At 40.4% G+C, this 20,424-nt stretch overlaps 1 protein-coding gene across 1 annotated transcript in view; it reads right to left on the reverse strand.

The window, feature by feature from the left end:
- LOC117415382 (cadherin-23-like) overlaps positions 1-20,424 on the reverse strand; it is a 185,392-nt gene that overhangs the window by 121,916 nt on the left and 43,052 nt on the right. The window contains exons 5-7 of the mRNA XM_059026260.1: positions 19,929-20,071; positions 18,849-18,896; positions 17,915-18,007 (exon numbers count right to left, since the gene is read on the reverse strand). Coding sequence (XP_058882243.1) covers positions 17,915-18,007; positions 18,849-18,896; positions 19,929-20,071 — 284 coding nt within the window. The remainder of the gene's footprint in view (positions 1-17,914; positions 18,008-18,848; positions 18,897-19,928; positions 20,072-20,424) is intronic.

A 20,424-nucleotide genomic window follows, 5' to 3' on the forward strand; every position in this document is an offset into this window, starting at 1 on the left:
ATTGAACAGGCTGACAGATTTTATATTATATATATATATATATTATATATATATATATATATATATATATATATATATATATATATAAAATCAAAAAACAGTTTGAAAAGAGCAGATGTATTGTGGCAGGCGGCACTATATTGCATCTCTCCAGCTATCATATTTTTCTAGTTTTTCTACCTCTATCTCTCTGGCTGTTAGAATCTATTACATTTGATAAATGTTTAAAACTAAGGAATAAACACATTTAAATGTTTAACACGAGGAACTTTGCAACCAAACAGTAAACCATCGTAAGAGGCCCATAAGTTTACATGTGTACAAAATGTAGTCATGCTTTACGTAAGAGGTCACTGTTCTAGTTTTTTAATAATTAGCTGACTAACAAATAAATACATTGTGATCACGTTGTATTACTAGTTCGTGAAAAAAAAAAAAAATATATAACCTATTTATAAAACTAATATTATTATTTTTATTATTATTATTATTATTAATTATTATTATTATTATTTATTTCTTAGCAGATGCCCTTATCCAGGGCGTTTTACAATTAATACAAGATATGGCATTATTTTTTACACATTATTACAATACAATGTTGATATACTTAAAACTTTTAGTATTACTACATATTCAACAGTTTAGTGTTTTATAGTTATGGGTAGGCTTGCTCCTTTTCTACGTTTATTTTTCAAGGGCTCTCAAAATACCTTAATTCATCGCTCGCCTTTTAGAGTGAAGTAACTATTCTCAGGTTCTTCTTTTAAACATCATGGAACAACGATTGGGTTGCAGGGGCTTTGCTTCTTAAAGAGATCATTTTCAATCTAATCTTTGCTGCTGATCAAATGAGGGCGGAGATTTCCAAGCTAAGGGAGGGGTCATAAGCAAAAAACACTCTATCATATACTAAACATATCCCCTCAACTCAACACCACACGACCAGCATGACAGTAAACAGACACAATGACGCGTTCTTACCTTTGTATAACGGTAAGTTAGTGATCAGCAGATGTGTCAGCCGCACGAAGAGCACAGCGTGTGGTTTTCACAAACTCTACTGTGCAGAATAAATTATTTTTATTCTGGGTAAATATCGGGACTTTCTTCCTATGCATCGGGACAGGGGACATTTGCTAGGAAATCGGGACTGTCCCGACCATATAGGCACTGTTGGCATGTATATTCAATGCATTTAAAACTTCGGTCCTTGCACTGGACTCTCATTAAGTGCAGATTTGCTGTTCTGAACCCCTACGATTAAACATGCGTTTTCAGAATGTAAAGTTCAACCTGATTTTTCAAAAATAAAAACAGAAAATCAGAACCCGTCTAAAAGCAGACACAAACCAAATGATTTGCTAGAAGTGTGCTATCCCCGTTATAAATGTGTAGAATTATATTCTGGCGACCTTGTAGTAAACTGTTGACTAATTGGCACATGCATGTACTTTACTAATGTGTAATTAGATTAACCCGCTCTTCATAACCTCAATTGTATTTAACTCTGTAATCCTACACATGCATGTTGCACCCTGACGAAGGCACTGTGTCGAAACATTGGTGACATGTTTTTATGAATTAAATGCATAGTATAACCATGGGAAAAGCATGGGGGAAAACTCTTCATTCACCTCTTTCTGTCTCTCTCCATTCCCTCCCTGTGATACAGCACAACACCGGCTTATAGCGGAAGCCACTCAAAGTCTCATTAGCAGGCCCTCAGCTGGAGTGCTGTCTGTGTTAGAGGGCTGCTCTTACAGATCCACTCTCCCAGGCTCCCAGAGCTGGTAGAGAACACTATCTCTGAGCGCAGCTCCTCCGGGCAGCGCCTCTGTCATTAGGAGAGCTCTCAGCTCCTTCGCAGAAGCTGATAAAAGGGATCATTCGCTCCTGGCCCTCATTTTTTTTCAGCACCCTCTTTGGCTGGACAGCCTTTCCGTGTCGCTATAAATTGCTGATAACATCGGTTAGTCCTTCCTCACGGCAAGAGCGCAACATAATGCGAGTGCTGCAGGTACAAGGCAAGCACAGTGGGATCAGCTGCCTGTGATCTATCATCTTCTTAAACTGGGCCCCTGGCAGCTTTATGTGACGCTACAATGGCAATAATGTTAAAATAATTGGTGTTCCCTGTAAGCCAACCAGATATCCTTTAACAATCCTGTTTCACTGACAAAGATATAATACTGCAATAATATTATAGTTCTACAAGCATTTATACTGGGGTCGGACTGAAAAAGCAACCCCAGCAATGTCCCTTACCATGCTTATACTATGCATTTGCCATAGTTTACCCTGGTTTGCTTTACCATACCTCACTATTCTTTACAGTGCTTATCTATGCTTTTCCATGCTTTCACTGCACTTTATCACACTTTGCTATGCTTTTATTATGGGTAACTTTTATAAGGGGTAATGCACACACTTTTTATGTCCCTCACAATTTTTGTAATGTAATATATACAAAAACTGCATATCCCTGTTTCAATTCAGTTTCTCTTTCTATGGGCAAGACAGATAGACAGACATGAACAGAGGATAATAGCAGGAGCTTGGTTGACAGGTGCATCACATATCTAAGTCCGCACAGCTTGTTCTACAGCAGTCTCTGCATTGGTAACTGCCATGGGTGTGTACAGAGCCGAATCCTCATGCAGCGACCATACCGAAGTTTTGACCATTGAAAAATAGCACAGGCAGAAGCAGAATAATGCTTATAGTTGGATTTGCATGATGTACATACATGGAGAAATGTTCATTATATCAGGTTGTTCACTATAATAGGGTTTGACAACCTGCTGTATCAGAATAATGAAGAAATGACCAAATTGAACTGAACATCTTTATACAGTATACAGTAGTTCTTTCAAGACAACTTCACACTGATCAACATTTAAACTGTATATTTAAAAGAAAATAGGAAATAAATGAAAAAAATAAAGTGCACGTGCATGCTGAATACAGTAATTATGTGCCCTTTCTCTTGAAAAACATATCCAGCGTAGATTGCTTCAAATTTTTCGTGCTCTTCTCAATGCACGCTGTTTTAGTCTTGTTCATGCCTGTTGCCATGGTTGCAGTTTGTATGAAGATGGCAACGGTTACATACGTCACACATGATTCACGCTACAATAGGTTATCTTCGAATTAGCTACCCAATCGGAAATGATTCAAGGTCTTTGTTTTCACTGAGAGAATAACATATTCACACTGGAGAAAGTTCAATGTCAGTCACTACCGAGATCGTTTTATCCATGGACATTTTCTCATAGGACCATTGATAAAAACGGTTCTTGCTGCTTGGATTGTTAGAAAAGGCGGTTTCTTATAGTGAAGTTAGACTGTGTATATATATATATATATATATATATATATATATATATATATATATATATATATATATATATATATATATATATATATATATATATATATATATATATACACACACACACATATACAGTGCCTTGCAAAAGTATTCAGACCCCTGACCAATTCTCTCATATTACTGAATTACAAATGGTACATTGAAATTTCGTTCTGTTTGATATTTTATTTTAAAACACTGAAACTCAAAATCAATTATTGTAAGGTGACATTGGTTTTATGTTGGGAAATATTTTTAAGAAAATAAAAAACTGAAATATCTTGCTTGCATAAGTATTCAACCCCTGTGCTGTGGAAGCTCCCAGTTTACACTGATGAAAGAAATTGCCCTAACGAGGACACAATTACCTTACCGTTACCCACCTGTGAACCATTAAAGTTGCTGTCACATTTTCTGGCTAAAAACTCCACTGTTGAAGGATCATTGGTCAGGCTGTGAATCTGAAGGAAAATGAAGACCAAAGAGCATTGTACAGAAGTTAGAGATAAAGTAATACAAATGCATAGATTAGGGAAAGGGTACAAAATAATATCCAAGTGTTTGGATATCCCAGTGAACACAGTTGGATCAATAATCAGGAAGTGGAAGCTGCATCACACCACCCAGGCACTGCCAAGAAAAGGCCGTCCCTCAAAACTCAGCACTCAGACAAGGAGACTTGTGAGAGAAGCCAAAGAGAGATCAACAATCACTTTGAAGCAGCTACAGAGTTCAGTGGCTGGGAGTGGAGTAATGGTGCACCAGTCAACCATATCAAGAGCTCTGCATAACACTGGCCTGTATGGGAGGGTGGCAAGAAAGAAGCCGTTACTCAAAAAGTACAATCTGAAAGCACGTCTGGAGTTTGCCAGAAAGCATGAGAGTGACCCAGCTGTGATGTGGGAAAAGGTTTTGTGGTCAGATGAGACAAAGATAGAGCTTTTTGGCCAAAAAAAAAAGCGCTATGTGTGGCGCAAACCTAACACTGCCCATGCCTCAAGACACACCATCCCTACAGTGAAGTATGGTGGTGGCAGCATCATGCTGTGGGGATGTTTCTCATCAGCAGGGACTGGGCATCTTGTTAAAATTGAAGGAAGAATGGATGGAGCAAAATACAGAAATACTGCAAGAGAACCTGCTTCAGTCCGCTAAAAAACTGAAGCTTGGGAGGAAATTCACCTTTCAGCAGGACAATGATCCCAAGCACAAGGCAAAAGCAACATTGGAGTGGCTCAAGAACAAAAAGGTGAATGTCCTACAGTGGCCCAGTCAAAGTCCTGATCTCAATCCCATTAGAATCTGTTGGCACTATTTGAAAATTGCGGTCCACAAGCGTCGTCCAACCAACCTGAACAACCTGGAGCAAATCTGCCAAGAAGAATGGGCCAAAATCACTCCAACACTGTGTGCAAAGCTGATACATACTTACCCCAAAAGACTTAAAGCTGTTATGTAGCGAAAGGTGGCTCTACCAAATATTAATGTGTGGGGGTTGAATACTTATGCAAGCAAGATATTTCAGTTTTTTATTTTTCTGAAAAAATATTTCCCAACATAAAACCAATGTCATCTTACAATAATTGATTTTGAGTTTCAGTGTTTTAAAATAAAATATCAAACAGAACGAAATTTCAGTGTACCATTTGTAATTCAGTAATATGAGAGAATTGGTCAGGGGTCTGAATACTTTTGCAAGGTACTGTGTATATATATATATATAATTATTGTGAAGTTACCCCAAAGATTATTTGTCATAAGCTTAGGCCATTCAGAAAGCATCACTCTCCATTTCAGCACGCTGCAGACACAAAGTAAGGACACTGGGATCATCTTCTAAAACAAAGCTCTAGACTGCAGTGTGGCAGTGTAATGTCACCTGCGTAAAAGTAATTGTTTTGCCATCACAGCTTGTCATTCACCAACACCGGGTCACTAAATGATAATATACCACAATGACAATTTTATTATCTACATATTTGGAAGTGATCAGGATTTGCCAGCGCTGCTTCTGACAGTGCAACACAATGAAACGCGCCCCAGAAATCTCTATAAGTGATTATACCAATAATGTAATGTTATGTAGTTGTAAAACCATACAAGATTTGAACTGAACATTGTAAAGATGCCCTTCTTACTGTGGCACTGCAGTACGGTTGGAATTCTGTTTAACAGCCCAGCATACACTTCTGTTGATTGAGCCCATTCACTGCACCTTTCACTAATTTCCAACATGCTACTTTTCTTGATTTCTTTGGGTCCTGTGCTGCTCAATCAGCAAGTAAAATGATCTGACATTCCTTAATGTTACCACAGCATTAATATCCAGAGAAGCAGCCAGGGACTTTCGATCCCACGCGATTCTTCGTTTCTACATTTGAAGTTTCTTTGAACTGCTGATTATCATAGAGCTGCGTATTAAAGGAGATGAAGCTGGCTGGAGTGAAACTCGTTAGCAGAGGGGATCCCTCGACGTGGATTAGGCTTTTGGAAGAGAGCACAGACTCGTTCACAGGAGGAGAGTCCCACCGGGTTCAGCTAACCATTCCTTTAATTTTATTTAACATGGAGCAAGGATGAATACACAGGGAACCGACATCTTCCATAGCTATTAAACACTCAACACAGGGATGGAAATAAGACTCCCGTTGCATAGCAGTTTGATCCACTCCTGGTTTAATTAGGAGTTTAATAAGACACACCTGAGCTTGTTACATGCACACCGTGTCTGATTAAGCTTGTATTAAAAGCTGGAATGGGTGAAACTGCTATGCAATAGGGGTGGTATTTCCATTCCTGCAACAGTGCTTAATTTAGAAATACTAAAAGAGGAGGATGAACCTTCATTGAAGTAAACGAAAATGCCTCCTTCTAAGTCAAGAAGACAGCTATGCATTATTGCTGGAGACGGTATTAGTTGAAACGTGGTTTCAGAATCTGTGACTGAGGATACTGGTTGTAGAGGAACAAAGCGTGTGAAACGCGTCAGATGATTTAGAATATATTAGACCTAGATACGTTAGCTGTTAGTTAGTTGTGAAATACGTATCTGAAAACAGCCAAGTTTGATTGTTAATTGCTAACTGCAACCAGGAAATCCATTTCACACTGCGTGAGATAAAAACTAAATACAAGATTACCATAGTGTGTGTGTCTTCACACAGATGAATGTGAGAAATACAGAGTGACTTATAATTCATATGAAGTATGACTTACTGGGATTTACTCTTTTAGCTCAGTGACTATCTCCATAGCTCATTGAGGCGAGGGAGTTCAGCCTCAAGCCTACCCTGGACTGGAGGGAGCACCCTTTCTCTTAGGGGTGAGGGAGTAGTTCAGTCTCCATGCCTCAACCCTGCCCTGGACTGGAGAGAGCACCCTTTCTCTTAGGGGGGTGAGGGAGGGAGCAGATCAGAGGCATTAAAATGCAAAAATAAAAATCAAGTTGACAAATGTTTCGGCTCGTGCCTTCATCAGGGAAGTGATCCACAAAGAGTGAAATCCAACATTTCAAAATCGAGTAGACTAGCACATGCAGAAACAACTTAACGTAAAAAAAAAAACAAAAAAAAAACTGAGACACATTCAGATTCAACACGCAGAGTACTTGCTTCAGATCGGATTTTCAATTTTCTTGATTTTTTTATTTAATTCTTTTTTTTCTGTAAAGCGCTCCCCCCCCCACTCCCTTCCTCGGTTGATATGGAATCAGAGAGTAAAGGCTAATGGAGCTGAAGCTGTTCCCTCCCATGCTTTTAGAGAACTGATCGAAACTACCTATCACACGACTGGGCCCGGAGAGCGGGGGATTAAGAGAGCTATTTCATACTGGCTTAGGGACGTCAGCCGAGCGCTCCCAGTGCACCCTGGTCCTCAAATAAAAACGCACACACACACTTTGTTGGAGTGTTCATTTGTGTGCCTACACAGCAGTGAACACTTTGTCACTGGCTGCTCACAGGTAATAGCAGTGAGGTGTCCACTGTCTTTCAACAAGCTACCCAATCGGAAATGATTCAAGCTAATTGTTTTAAAAAACAAACAGAATCTCAAGGACAAACTCGTGAACTTAACAAACATAACAAAACACAGAGTGTGGGCAATGATACTGTAGTAGCGAAAGAAAGAAAGAAAGAAAGAAAGAAAGAAAGAAAGAAAGAAAGAAAGAAAGAAAATCAGCAGCTATATTCTGCATTGTAGAAGGGTTTATAAAGCAGTATGGTCAGAAAGACCTTGATCAGGATTAAGGTCAGATGATTGCTTTATTCCCTTTTCTCCCCCATTTTAGTGGGGAAATCAAATTCTGACAGAAATGAAATTTAAATTAGACAGGAATTTATTACCATAGAGGCACCAGTGCCAGAGGGGCTGGTCTATTTTATTTATTTATTTTTTTTTTTTTTTAATTCTCCATAGAAAACAGAAGCTTTAAAATCAGTCCTCCTTTTTATGAAGAGAGAGGAAGAGGGAGAGAAGGAGTGTGACTAGGTAACGGAGAGCGGGAGAAAGAGAGAGTCAACGAGAGAGGGAGAGGAAAAAGAGGGGATAAGAAAGAGAGTGGAAAAAGGAGACAGAGAGAGGAGGGCAAGAAGAAACAGAAAGACAGATATTATGGGGAGAGAGCAAAGGAGGGATTAAGGGCTCAGACATACGGAGGGAGTGAACAAATAATAAAAAATATGGAATGTAGTTGACTAGCATTCTCCAAAACACCTTCCAATATGCAATTAAACTGCTGTCTAACTACAGGTAAAGAATTGTTATATATTTCAAATTTCACACTGCAGTCTCCAGATCCACCCCTAGCTCCTGTGCTCTTTTTCCCTGTCACCCAGCCTCATTGATTTTGCAGGCTGGATCGATGCAAATTGATCCCACTCAATGAAAGCCAATGTAAAACAATTGTGGTGCATTGAGTGAAGGCTGGATTCAGTCAATGCAGCCCACAACATCAGTGTCATGTACTTAACGGCAATGAGATAAAGCTGTCTCGTCTCCGCAGGGGCTCCTGCAGGGAGAAATACAGCAAGCTAACGAGTTAGCAGCCGTCAAACACTATTACACACTCCGGGCTCCGATAGTCAATGAGGATGAACTGAAAAGAAGGGATCGGTACAAAAAAAGAAGAAAAAAAACACTAAAGTTGGGCCCAATTACATACATTTTGGATGCCTTAAGTTAACGTAAAACAAAAAAATAATTATAATAGAAACCCCATACCAGATGTAGTACATACTTGTGCCACTGTCTTCATTGGCCATTCCATCTATAATGCATATTCTGTAATATATAAAAGCTGCATATCCCTGATGCAGGTCCATTATACTCAATGAGCTGATATCGAGATAGCCAGCACTCAGTTGGCAGGTGCTTCCCTATCCAAAAATACCGTTTCAAGTGACCACTCTCTCTGTGCGTAGGTGGAATTTACACACTGGGAACATGTTTCCCTCACTTTTTCAACAACAGGCAATGTCCTCATCACATTGCAGCAGCACTAAAACTTGTATTTCTCAATAATTTATTTGTATAATGACTAGTCGGTATAGCAGTCTCCACTCGCTCAGAGGAAATGCCAAACAACTGAGGCAGCGTTGCAGTGCAACGTGTTATGGGAGAGAACAAGCAGAGAGGAGAAAGCGGAGCCCGCTAGTAAAGAACTGCTTCTGAAAAGTTTATTTTTCTTCTTTTCATTGGGAAATTTCTCAGTCGTGATATCATTTTCAACGTCTATGCCGTCATAAAAATATTTTCTATTTGAATATTGGGATCTTGTCAAGCCCGCAGGCGCCCGGAGAATCTACAGAGGTTGCTAGTGCGCGGTGAGCCGAGGACACCCTGGCCGACCTAAGTCATCCCGTCCCTGGGCGGCGCTCGGCTAATTGTGCGTCGCCACCTGGGAACTCCCGTCCACGGTCTACAGTGGAATAGCCTGGACTCGAACCGGCGACCTCAAGGCAGAGCACCTTTACCGGATGAGTCACTCGGGAACCCCCTGAATGTTTATTTTTAATGTTAATGTTATATGCCCCAGCTACGCACGGCAATGCTTAGCAGTTTAACAAAAGGCACGAGAGAGAGAGAGAGAGAGAGAGAGAGAGAGAGAGAGAGAGAGAGCTCACAGCACTGTGAAGTTAGCCCTGCCTGTGATGTGAGGTTAGCAATCACTCCATGTAGCTCTGCAGTTATAGGAGCCCAGGCAGGGAGGGAGGAAGGCAGGCAGGCACGCAGACAGGCAAGGCGGCAATGTTTCTGGGGCTACAATTTTAATCACCCTCCCACTTTCCTGACTCAACTACAGCAAATCACAGAGTGCGTGTGGAAAACTGCGACAGGCGCCTGCTGTAACAGACGGAAGAGGAGACTTGAGATGTCTGAGTCTAGACAAGACAAAGTCAATGCTAATCCATGGACCCCCTATTTTAAAGCATTTACTCAGGTCTTTAAAGCTATCTGTACATATAACAACCTGAATGTTGTATTTGTAACTGTTAATTTAATGATAACTCCATTTCTCTCCTCTACTAATAATGGTGTGATTGAAGTTGCAATTCAGATCTTTATTTCTGTTTTAAATTACGACCAATTATTCTCTCCTGTCTCATGGGAGGAGTCGCAGACAGGTTATAAGATCCTCCCTTTCTCATTCTCTTTCTCTGCTCCACCGGCACAGAGCAGAGGGAGGCTGTTCAGAGGGTATAACAGCCTCTTTCCCTTTCTCTTATTCCACCAGCACAGAGCAGAAGGATACTGTTCAGAGAGTAGAATAGCCTCTTTCTCTTTCTCTGCTCCACCAGCATGGAGCAGAGGGACACTGTTCAGAGAGTATAACAGCCTCTTTCTCTGCTCCACTGGCACAGAGCAGAGGAAGGCTGTTCAGAGAGTAGAAGAGCCTCTTTCTCTTCTCCACCAGCACGGAGCAGAAGGATACTGATCAGTTAAGTTTGTATTTCATTTGTATTCCTAAGTCCGGCTCACTGTGCCGAGTTTAAAATTATAACTTTAGTTTAGCTGACCTTATCTTTCCTACTTTGTAGGAATTATATAAACTCCAAATAAATCCTCTTTATCCAGCTCTTTCCCTTCCAGACTGAAGCGATTTAATACGTCTAACCTGTCCTCATAGCCCATGCCATTGAAGTGCTGGGATAAGCCTGGTTGCCCTTCTATATAACGTTTTGAGTACAATAATTTTTTTTGTGTGTGTGTGAAATCTAACGGTATGGTACAGAGGGTACATTTTTCCACCTGCTAAATAAACCGACAATAATTTTCCGTAAATTATAAATGTGTTATTATTATTATTATTATTATTATTTTTTATTTATTTCTTAGCAGACGCCCTTATCCAGGGCGACTTACAATTGTTACAAGATATCACATTATACATTATTTCACATTATACAGATATCACATTATTTTACATACAATTACCCATTTATACAGTTGGGTTTTTACTGGAGCAATCTAGGTAAAGTACCTTGCTCAAGGGTACAACAGCAGTGTCCCCCACTGGGGATTGAACCCACAACCCTCCGGTCAAGAGTCCAGAGCCCTAACCACTACTCCACACTGCCGCCCTATAAAAGTATGTCATGAACAATATTAGACATTCATTATTAATATAACAGGCTACAGAAATACATTTTAGAAGAAAATAAGATTGTTGATTTGCTATTTAAAAAGGGTTACTTTTACAAAAGAAAAAAAATAGCAATGTATAGAAATGCTCTAGTTTAAGGATGCATTATTATACTACAAGTGGTTTTATACAATCTATAACCATGTTATTAATTATGCTATTAATGGCTACAGATTAGGAGAAGAAATAGTAATACTGAATGGCAATACACTTTTGAAACAATGTTTTGCTATAACAGAATCATAACATATACTGTATATTATTACATGTTTCATATACAATACCGGTCATAAGTATTATTATTATTGATATTGCAGACTTCTTTCTGTTTACTGTGGTACGAAAGGCACTATATAAAAGAACCCATTGAAATCGTGTCTGAGCCCACCATCAAACATTCCTTCAACAGCCTAGATTGTGAAGAAATGAAAAAGTTTCTGATTTTAAAAACACTGCAAAACATTCTCAAAACACACAGTAATTCCGGATGTTTGCATTTTTCTCATTTGAAATGAAGGCAAGGAATTCAATTGAGGCCTAAAATTGCTAAATCAATTGGTAATTTAGCAAACAATTTTTTGAGCTCTTGTGAGTTAGTGAGCGATTTGCTGTTCATAATTTAGTAATTCATACATCTTATTGATTTTTCTCAATCCACTCTTCCCTCCCCCCTTTCCACATACCCAAAAATAGTCCATAGACAGGAGTGCTTGTAGATGAACAGAGGGAAGGATAGGAGAGACGGGGGGGCTCAGCAGGACTGTGAAGGTCAATCTGATCCACCGCACACTCTTTAAACGAATGCCGCTCTGTAGCCTTGCTGACAGGGGCGGGGTGACAGCCAAAACAGATTTGAGCAAATTGGAAAGCTATAAAACTCTATTAAGGCAAATCAAGGACCGATCTGGGGACGGGCGATTTGCATACACTGAATACACAGGGATTTAATGAGGTTTGTAGGAGCCTGGCTCCAGGAATCAGCTTTATAATTCAGACCAGCCCGAGATAACTGGGGCTATCAGCAACCCCGCTCCCCACCTTCAGTCCCTTCTTGTATACATGCATGCTTTTATTAGGAGCACATGTGCAGGCATCCCTGAAACATGTCTTACAGTTTTCAATGTCCTGAACATTGAGAAATGCATGTTAAATATATGGATGTACGCAGTGTAAGGTAATTTATTCTTTTAGAAATACTAAAAGAAACTAAAATTCAATGACAAACGTTTCATCTACTGCAGAAGCCTTTTTCAATGTCTACTAGAAAACGTAAGAGACAGCCGGGAAACAAAGACTTTGAGAAAGACTTCCTTTTGAAACGTTTGTCCATGAATTTTACTTTCTTTCAGTATTTCTAAATCCAACACTATTGAGTGTTTAATAATAGTTATGGATATTAACTAAGGGAATCGTACATCATCCCCTAGCATAGAATACAGATCAAAACCTGTGATGTTCTAGTTATGAATACCGCTGAAGTCAAAAGCACTTCAAAACCTCGTGGACTTACGAGAAGCGTTTGATGAGCAGCACCTCGCCGGAGTTGTGTGTGTATTCTATGGAACGAATACCTGAATCTAAATGAGCTTCCAGACCCTGGAAGTGACAGCGATTGACTTGCTATCTCACCCTCATCTATAATAACACACAGCGCTTTGTGTGTTCAATTTGCAGGGCAAAAAGAGGGAGAGAGAAGAAAACACACACACTCGCAATTTATTTAAAAAGCCAGGTGCACCGAAATGACATTTTACTCAGAATTCCAGTGTAGGTATTGATGTGTATTGATATTTGTATTTCAAGGTGTAGGTATTGATATGTATTGATATTTGTATTTCGAGGTGTAGGTATTGATATGTATTGATATTTGTAATTCTGGGAAGCACTTCAAAATATAAGGCATGAACAGACATGTAAACAACATTATAATAACCAAGTTATTACCAATGACCTGTGTTCTTACAGTACATGGTGACGACTGTATTATTACCTGAAAACAGGCTTGTGCACAACATCTTGTTACCTGATGTAATTACATGTCAGACACCTTACAGGCCATTTATAAGAACAGGAACCATTGGTAGTTATTACACGGATATGCTTTCCCCATAATATAAAGTCTCTGTTAACCTTTTTAGTCATAAACTGGATTTGCGACTAACTGATATCTGTAATTGTTAAACCTGCATCAAGTGGACTGGATTGTGCGGTTTTATTTTACTTTTTTTGGTGATGTTTTGTAACGTATTGTATTATGGTGTTACATCAATATTTGTATGACGGCTTCTAATTATATGTGGTTTTTGCTGCAGTCTCAGCCTTCTTGGCTGGGTCACCATTGTAAATGCAAACTTGTTCTCAACTGTTTTGTTTTACCTGCTTAAATGAAAGAATTGATTGATTAATTTAAGTGCTACTATATTATTTATCTGTTAAAGAAAAACTTGTGCTATTTTTCAAAAATATATTCTATAATCCATTTAAAAGGTACATTAGAAAATATCATATAACGTGTAAGCTTTGGGGATTTTGCAGTATTGATTCTGAAACCGAAACACTGGTTTCTGATTTCCAATAGATTTCTTTTTAATGTGTATTTATTATGGGGTCCCTGTGTGGCTCGTCTGGTAGAAGTGCAGCCGTGTGGTGCACAAGGCGAGTCATACAGCGCAGGTTCATGTCCTGGCTGTACGAAGCTGGGGAGTCTGAAGGGAGCGTCGCATTGGCTTTGGCGCTCCCGTGGGTTAGGGAAGTGAAACCGGCAGGGACTGTTTCTTCTCTTCGCTCTACAGCAAACCCTGCTGGCCTGTCATCCAGTGAGCTCAGAGCGGACACCTGCAGGGCTGACCTTTGTCCTCTAGAGGCTGGTAGCTCGCTGACATCCGCTCTCGAGTTCCTGGGTGAAAAAGGAAGCTGGCTTGGTCGTGGGATTGGAGGACGCACACCGAATCTTTGGGTCTCCTGAGCCATGTGGGGAATTGCTGCTGTGAGGAGAAAAACAATTGGGCATTCCAAATTGGGAGAAAAATCAGGGAAAAATTATATTTGGACACTTTTTTTTTTTTTTTTTTTTTTTCAAATTGTGTTCATAGCGTGGCAGTGAAAAGGTTAAGATGTCCTAAGGTCTCTGAGGCACTGAAAGGGAGTGAAGAGATCAAAGCCCCAGGCTAGTGACTCTGAGTTCCCAACATTATTTAATATTACTTTTATATTGCTGCATTATTATTATTATTTTGTGTGTATGTATATTTAACTATGTATGCATGTGTGTATGTATAAAAAAATAAAATAATAAAATAGAGCAACCTTTTTTCCCTTCTTACTTTTCCTTCTGCAGTAATTTACATCACTCGGTTACATCCGACACCCTCATTTTGGGATCCCAATATAACCTTGACAACACCCCCCCCCCCCCCACCCCCACCCCGCCACCACATCTCTTTCCTCATCAAACAACCACAAATTAAAGTTCATACAAATCCTCACCTCTGTAGGTGTGCAGCGACAACGATCCGCCCTCCCCATATTAATTAACTACCAGCTGCGTAACAGACTCACAACGCAAGAACGTATTTAGCCGTGATGCAAAATGTGATAAAGTTCACAGTATTAGATGTGTCAAGGATGTAAGATCTAGCAAAGCTTGTGACTTTTGGTTGTTGATTTTTCCACAGTGTCATATCCCACGGTGTCACACTCTCCATTCTGCTGGAGCGGAAAATTTACAGTCTCAATTGAATGTTTTTATTTTTTTTTTTACCTGCTCGTGCCTCACCCCTGGTCCATATGTTTAAAACTCACATGCTCAACTATTTTTTAAGTACTGCTTTTAATAAATGACAGGTGGATTCAATGCAACAAATACAGCATTGTGGCAAAGAGGTTTGTAGTGCGCAGCTGTAGAGCTGATGCAGTGCTCCAACAATAATAACACACAGACAGAGTTCACGGTGCAAACAGTTCTTTTATTTTTCTTTTTCCCGGTTTTGCACCGTTTGATAATAGCGCTGGCAACTACACAGAAATGTGAAGTTTGCACAGCGAAATAATACTGGGTTTCAGTCCCGAAACAATAATAAGCAAAGGCACTGTCCTGGCACGGCTCCGCGTCCTTTCGCAGTGCTTCCGTGCTGGTGGTGAATACACAGTGATTAGTGACTTGGTGCAGTAGTTATAATCCGGGTTTTAATGCTGGCTTGACAGCGACAGCTCCCGGGTGTTTAGCCATCTAATAATTACAAATAAACAGTTATAAAACAAACAAAATACAGCACTCACGGTTATCTTATCTCTGTACTCCTTTTACCGGTCCGTCCGTAACCATAACAAAGGAACAGATCGCTCGGCCATACACCCTGATATACCTTCAGTCAAGCCCCCTCTGGTAGAGAGTGCAATCACGTCTCCTCCAATCCATGACTGACACATCACCTACCGCAGTAAGGCACTGACTTCTAGTATTGTGGCTTTGTTCCCTTTTTGGATGGATGATTTCCGACTGACCCTGGAATGAACTGTCAAACCATCCAGTCCGGGGCACACTGTTCCTGTTACACAGCGCCCTCACAGGTCGGGAGGGAGATTGTTTACTCGGATTCATTCGCTCTCTGTCACAAGCATTCAGTTAAACTTTCTACAGGCAGTGTAGAAAGGATGAGTTTATTTTTATTAATAGTTTAGTATTAAATCACTACAAACCTATAGCATTGTATAAGAAGTAACACATCAGTATATAAACCCCCCCTTCTAAGGAATGGCACTGGCAGTTCAGCAATGAGCTTTGACTGCAATATGAGTCACGAGCTTCACAATGCATCATTTACTGCTCTAAATTGGGGACATGATGGCAGGTTCTGCTCCCATTATTTATCCGGCTTTAGGTTGTCACTGCGTACACCATTCAGGACTCTCTTACCCCTGCAGTCAGAGCAAAATGCACAGCAAACGAGTCGCATTCACCAAGTACAGACCATAGGAAACTATATCTCTGAGAGCAAATCACACCCACGCACGCTCCATGATTAACAAACACTTTAGCAATAAGTTTCTTGAAATATATGAAAAGTGGCAAAAAGCTATTGAAATTAACTACTGGAGGTAAAAAGCTATTGAAAATAACTACTGGATGTAAAAAGGGGGAAGAACATACTGTGCTTGCACAAACTAACCTTGGAGCAGTTGTTTATGAGGATTGTATTTAAAGAGTAAATAGAATATATTTTAATCTTTGATTTATCTTCCCCTTCTCTTTTTTTGATGTTCATCTATTTGAGATTCAATGACTCGTTTAGATGCAAAACACGCACAATCCTCCTTGCACACAGTGTACACTCAAAACAAACAAACTCCTCCTTGCACACAGCGTACACTCAAACCACACAAAATCCTCCTTGCACACAGCGTACACTCAAAACACACAAAATCCTCCTTGCACACAGCGTACACACAAACCACACAAAATCCTCCTTGCACACAGCGTACACTCAAAACACACAAAATCCTCCTTGCAAACAGCGTACACTCAAAACAAACAAACTCCTCCTTGCACACAGCCTACACTCAAACCACACAAAATCCTCCTGGCACACAGCGTACACTCAAAACAAACAAAGATGGGGGAAATGCAAAATGAATAGCAGCAGCAATTACTGCAAGCAGCAGAATAAGTGAAACAGCTCAGTCTTCAGGCTTGACACAGATTTGCAATCATTCCGAGCACAGATTTTTAGCCAAAATAACTTGTTTCACTAAATTCACCTCCTGCTGGTAAATACTACTTACACAGTTGTGGCTCATTGTGTGTGTGTGTGTGTGTGTCTGTGTCTGCATGTCACAAATCAGGTATGGAAATAAGACTTGCACAGCAGTTTGAGCAGCTAAAAGTGCAGCTCTCCTAACTAAGGGCAGCTGAGATTATTATAACAGCCCATTAAAATTAAATCTGTACAGCCAATCAAGAACTTCTGTTGATCTGTTAAAAACAATCAGTAATGCATCTATAAGCATGTTATAACACAGTGTCAAACATTATTACACCATTATAAATAGCAGCCTACAGCAATACAGTCTCATAAGCATTTATAAAACACCTTATGATTACTTTGTAACAGAACAAGAAGCTTTCCACTAGTAATGAGTCCCTATAATACACGTTATTCCTTGCTAATAATCCCCCAAACCTTTAATGACATATTTCTAGGATGCTGAAAGGTATCCACTAAACTACCCAAAGGAGTGTACTGGATTCTCCCCTTTCTCTGTGCAGATATTACTGCGAGCTTATAGTTAGACACATCCTGGATCCTTAAATGAGACAGCTCTGTGTATTTTTCTTAGAAGTCAACATCTACCGAAGCTTATGGAAGTCAAACCTGCAATGAGTTTCTCACACCGCTGTGGAGGGGAGCCTTATTTCTGACCCTGCTTTGAAAGCTGTGATTGATTGCTTTATGAGCAGTGACTTGTGTTGGCTCCAGATGTTGCTTAAATGGAACAAGTTTCATTCCAATCCTTTCATGTAGTTCTATTCTAAGAACCTCAAGTATTTTGGTCGGGTTACTGCATAAAGGTTGTGTTTCACACGGTTTTCAAAATTGGATTTACAACCCGATTTGTACCTGATCAGACAGGATTTGGACAAACTAAACAAACAAACACATGCACTATATAGCTCACACTTTATGTAAACACTGTAACCTAATGCATATTTCTTTTTGCTTATAAGATCTATAGTCAGGATGTCCCATATATTAGGCATCATCACAGGCATAATTGTTAATATTGGTTAATATTTCTTTCATTTGTGACTAAGCAAAGAGGAACGAATTGAGAACATCACATTTGGCATAATACTGGATACTGCCAATGATGCCATGTAGGATAATCAATCTCGCTCCTACCTCTGGGATCCGCACGCTGTAGGGTTGGCTGTGGAAAGTCGGAGCGTTGTCGTTCACATCTCCCACCTGGATATTCACTGTGCCTTTGATCACCTAGAAACACAGAGAGCACACGCTTCAAAAATACTGAAAATCGCTGATTTACTGGTATGGACTGTGTACACTAAAAGAATACATGCATATTTTTGAAAACTTGGATACACTTCAAAATTCAGGTACATTAACATAACCTAGTTTCACTGTCATTACTATTTACTGTTATCTACTACATGTACTTAGCGTACAATTCTGCGATTGTGAGGATGGAACCACATACATTAACAGCATGCATATAAAAGTTATTTTCCCCGATCGCATCATTTTGTTGCAAGTATGTGCATTAAGTAACAATGTGCACATGAAAACATAATAAAAAAGAAAATACTGGCACAACGCAAACGTGGTTATTGTTGCCTTTCCATCTTAAATGTCAGTGTGTGTTTGTGCACCCCGTGTATCTCTGTGGCCGATTGGAACTGCCCTCAGGATATTTGGGTTTATTACCTTGACCTCACCCCTGAATCTCAGCCCAGCAGCTGAGCAGGGCCCGAAGGGAACAACCCAAAACAATGTGCTTTTCAAACTCTTCAGACCTCCTGGAACCATTTGAACCTCGTGGTGCAGCAGGTCCATTCACCAGTATGCTATTCACCCCTGGGGGTCTGGGTTCCAATCCAGCTACTCGGGTCCCAAGAGAAATGATTTTGACACATTTGATTGCCAGACTTGAGAGAGGCCCGGGACTGAAAGGCGGGTAGGAAATGTCCAGGTCAGGATTGAGGAGAGCGAGCTAGCTAGTTTTCTTTCTTCTCTCTCTCCTGCTGGCACTGTGCCTGACCAAAATAATTAACAAATAGTCATAAAAAAGAACTAGAAAAAGCTGGATAATGCTCACCCCTTGATTGTCGCTGACTGAGAACTCCACTTGAAATTCTGATTTCATCTGAAAAGGAGAAAAAAATACTTGGCAGTAAATAATAAATCATGTACTATGCAGGTGCATGTTAGTGCAATGGTAATGTCTTTGTACTTTATAGTAGTCCCTCGTTCTCTCTCCCACTCTCCTTCCCAGCTCGCACCTAGTAAATCACTGCAAGTGGCTGCCTGTGAAGCTCTGCCCGACTACAGTGACGGGTCAGGCTGCTGCGTTTGAGCTGATGAGACCGCCAGCGCTTGTTACGTTGTTACGTTGCAGGTAATGTTTATCTCATCCCAACATTGGGAACGAATGTGAGGGGAACAAATCCGAACATGGAGACAGACAGACAGACTGACTTCAGGAACCATTGCTCATAGGCATTGTTGTGATATATCTCAATTCCAGCACCCCAGCATTAGGACGGCTCCACTTTATAAGAAAGGACTTTGAGCATGCATTCTTAAGGGGCTATGCTGCAGCATTAACTGTGTTTCAGCACCCAGCATGTGGACAGCTCCACTTTGTATAAATTCAGCACCATTCTTCAACGGGCTACCCTCTAACAATTTATATTTTGTTTGCAGCACCCAGCATGTGGACAGCTCCATTGTACATCGTAGGATATGACTAGGAGCCTTTTCAGTTTTTGATAGTTTTAACCTCAGAATTGAATAACGTGTGTTTAATGTTATAGATGGGCAACCCTTTAAAAGGTTCAGTGCTTAAACAACTGTAAAGTTATCAATTCAGTTGCTAGGTAGGGCAACACAACAGCAACACAAAAAGAGGCGAACTATGTAATCTCAATTAGGTCTTTAACTGAGCAGACATGTTGAACATGAATTCCTCCAGCTCTGGAATGGGGACTGGGGTTAGAGTTATATGGCCCCAGAGGGGGGGTGGGATTCACCTAATTAAGAAGTTGGTTCTGGCAGCAAGTAGCTCTGCGATTCTGCAGGCAACAGAAACTGCTCTTTAGTATCACTTCACAAATCCATTTTTTGATTGAATACCCATTTGCGGTGACTAGACAGTGCAGTGTTGACCAGCACTCACCTCTCTGTCTAGGGGCTGTCTGAGCCACACCACCCCTGTGCTGCTCTCCACTGCGAAATAGCGTGTAGCCTCCTCCCCCACCACCCCAAACACCAGCGGGTCATTATCAGGGTCCCGGGCCAGCAGCTGGGTCACCGAGGCTCCTGGAAGAGAAAGGGACAGACAGGCAGACAGAGTAACTGTGCTGCAGTACCACATAGCATGTGATGTCTCATACTGCCTACAACGGTAGATGCTGAATAGGGTGTAATTAAAACAGTAGGGGCTGCAGAATATTGTCTGGTCTTTCCATGCCTCCTAAACTATGTGGTGTAATTAAGAAGCTGGAATCCCCCCTTGCATTTCTCCTTGGCAGCAGCTCCTCCTAATCACAGTACTGTATGTCCGTATTATAACAAATGTGTCAATGTGTACGTATCAGTGGGGGTTTGTGTGTCAGGCTGTGTTGAAATGAATAGGTTGGTCTGCAGCTCCCTGTCTCACTGGTGATTCAGTG

The sequence above is a fragment of the Acipenser ruthenus genome, chromosome 7 (assembly GCF_902713425.1).
Source record: "Acipenser ruthenus chromosome 7, fAciRut3.2 maternal haplotype, whole genome shotgun sequence".
In the NCBI taxonomy this organism is placed as follows: Eukaryota; Metazoa; Chordata; class Actinopteri; order Acipenseriformes; family Acipenseridae; genus Acipenser; species Acipenser ruthenus.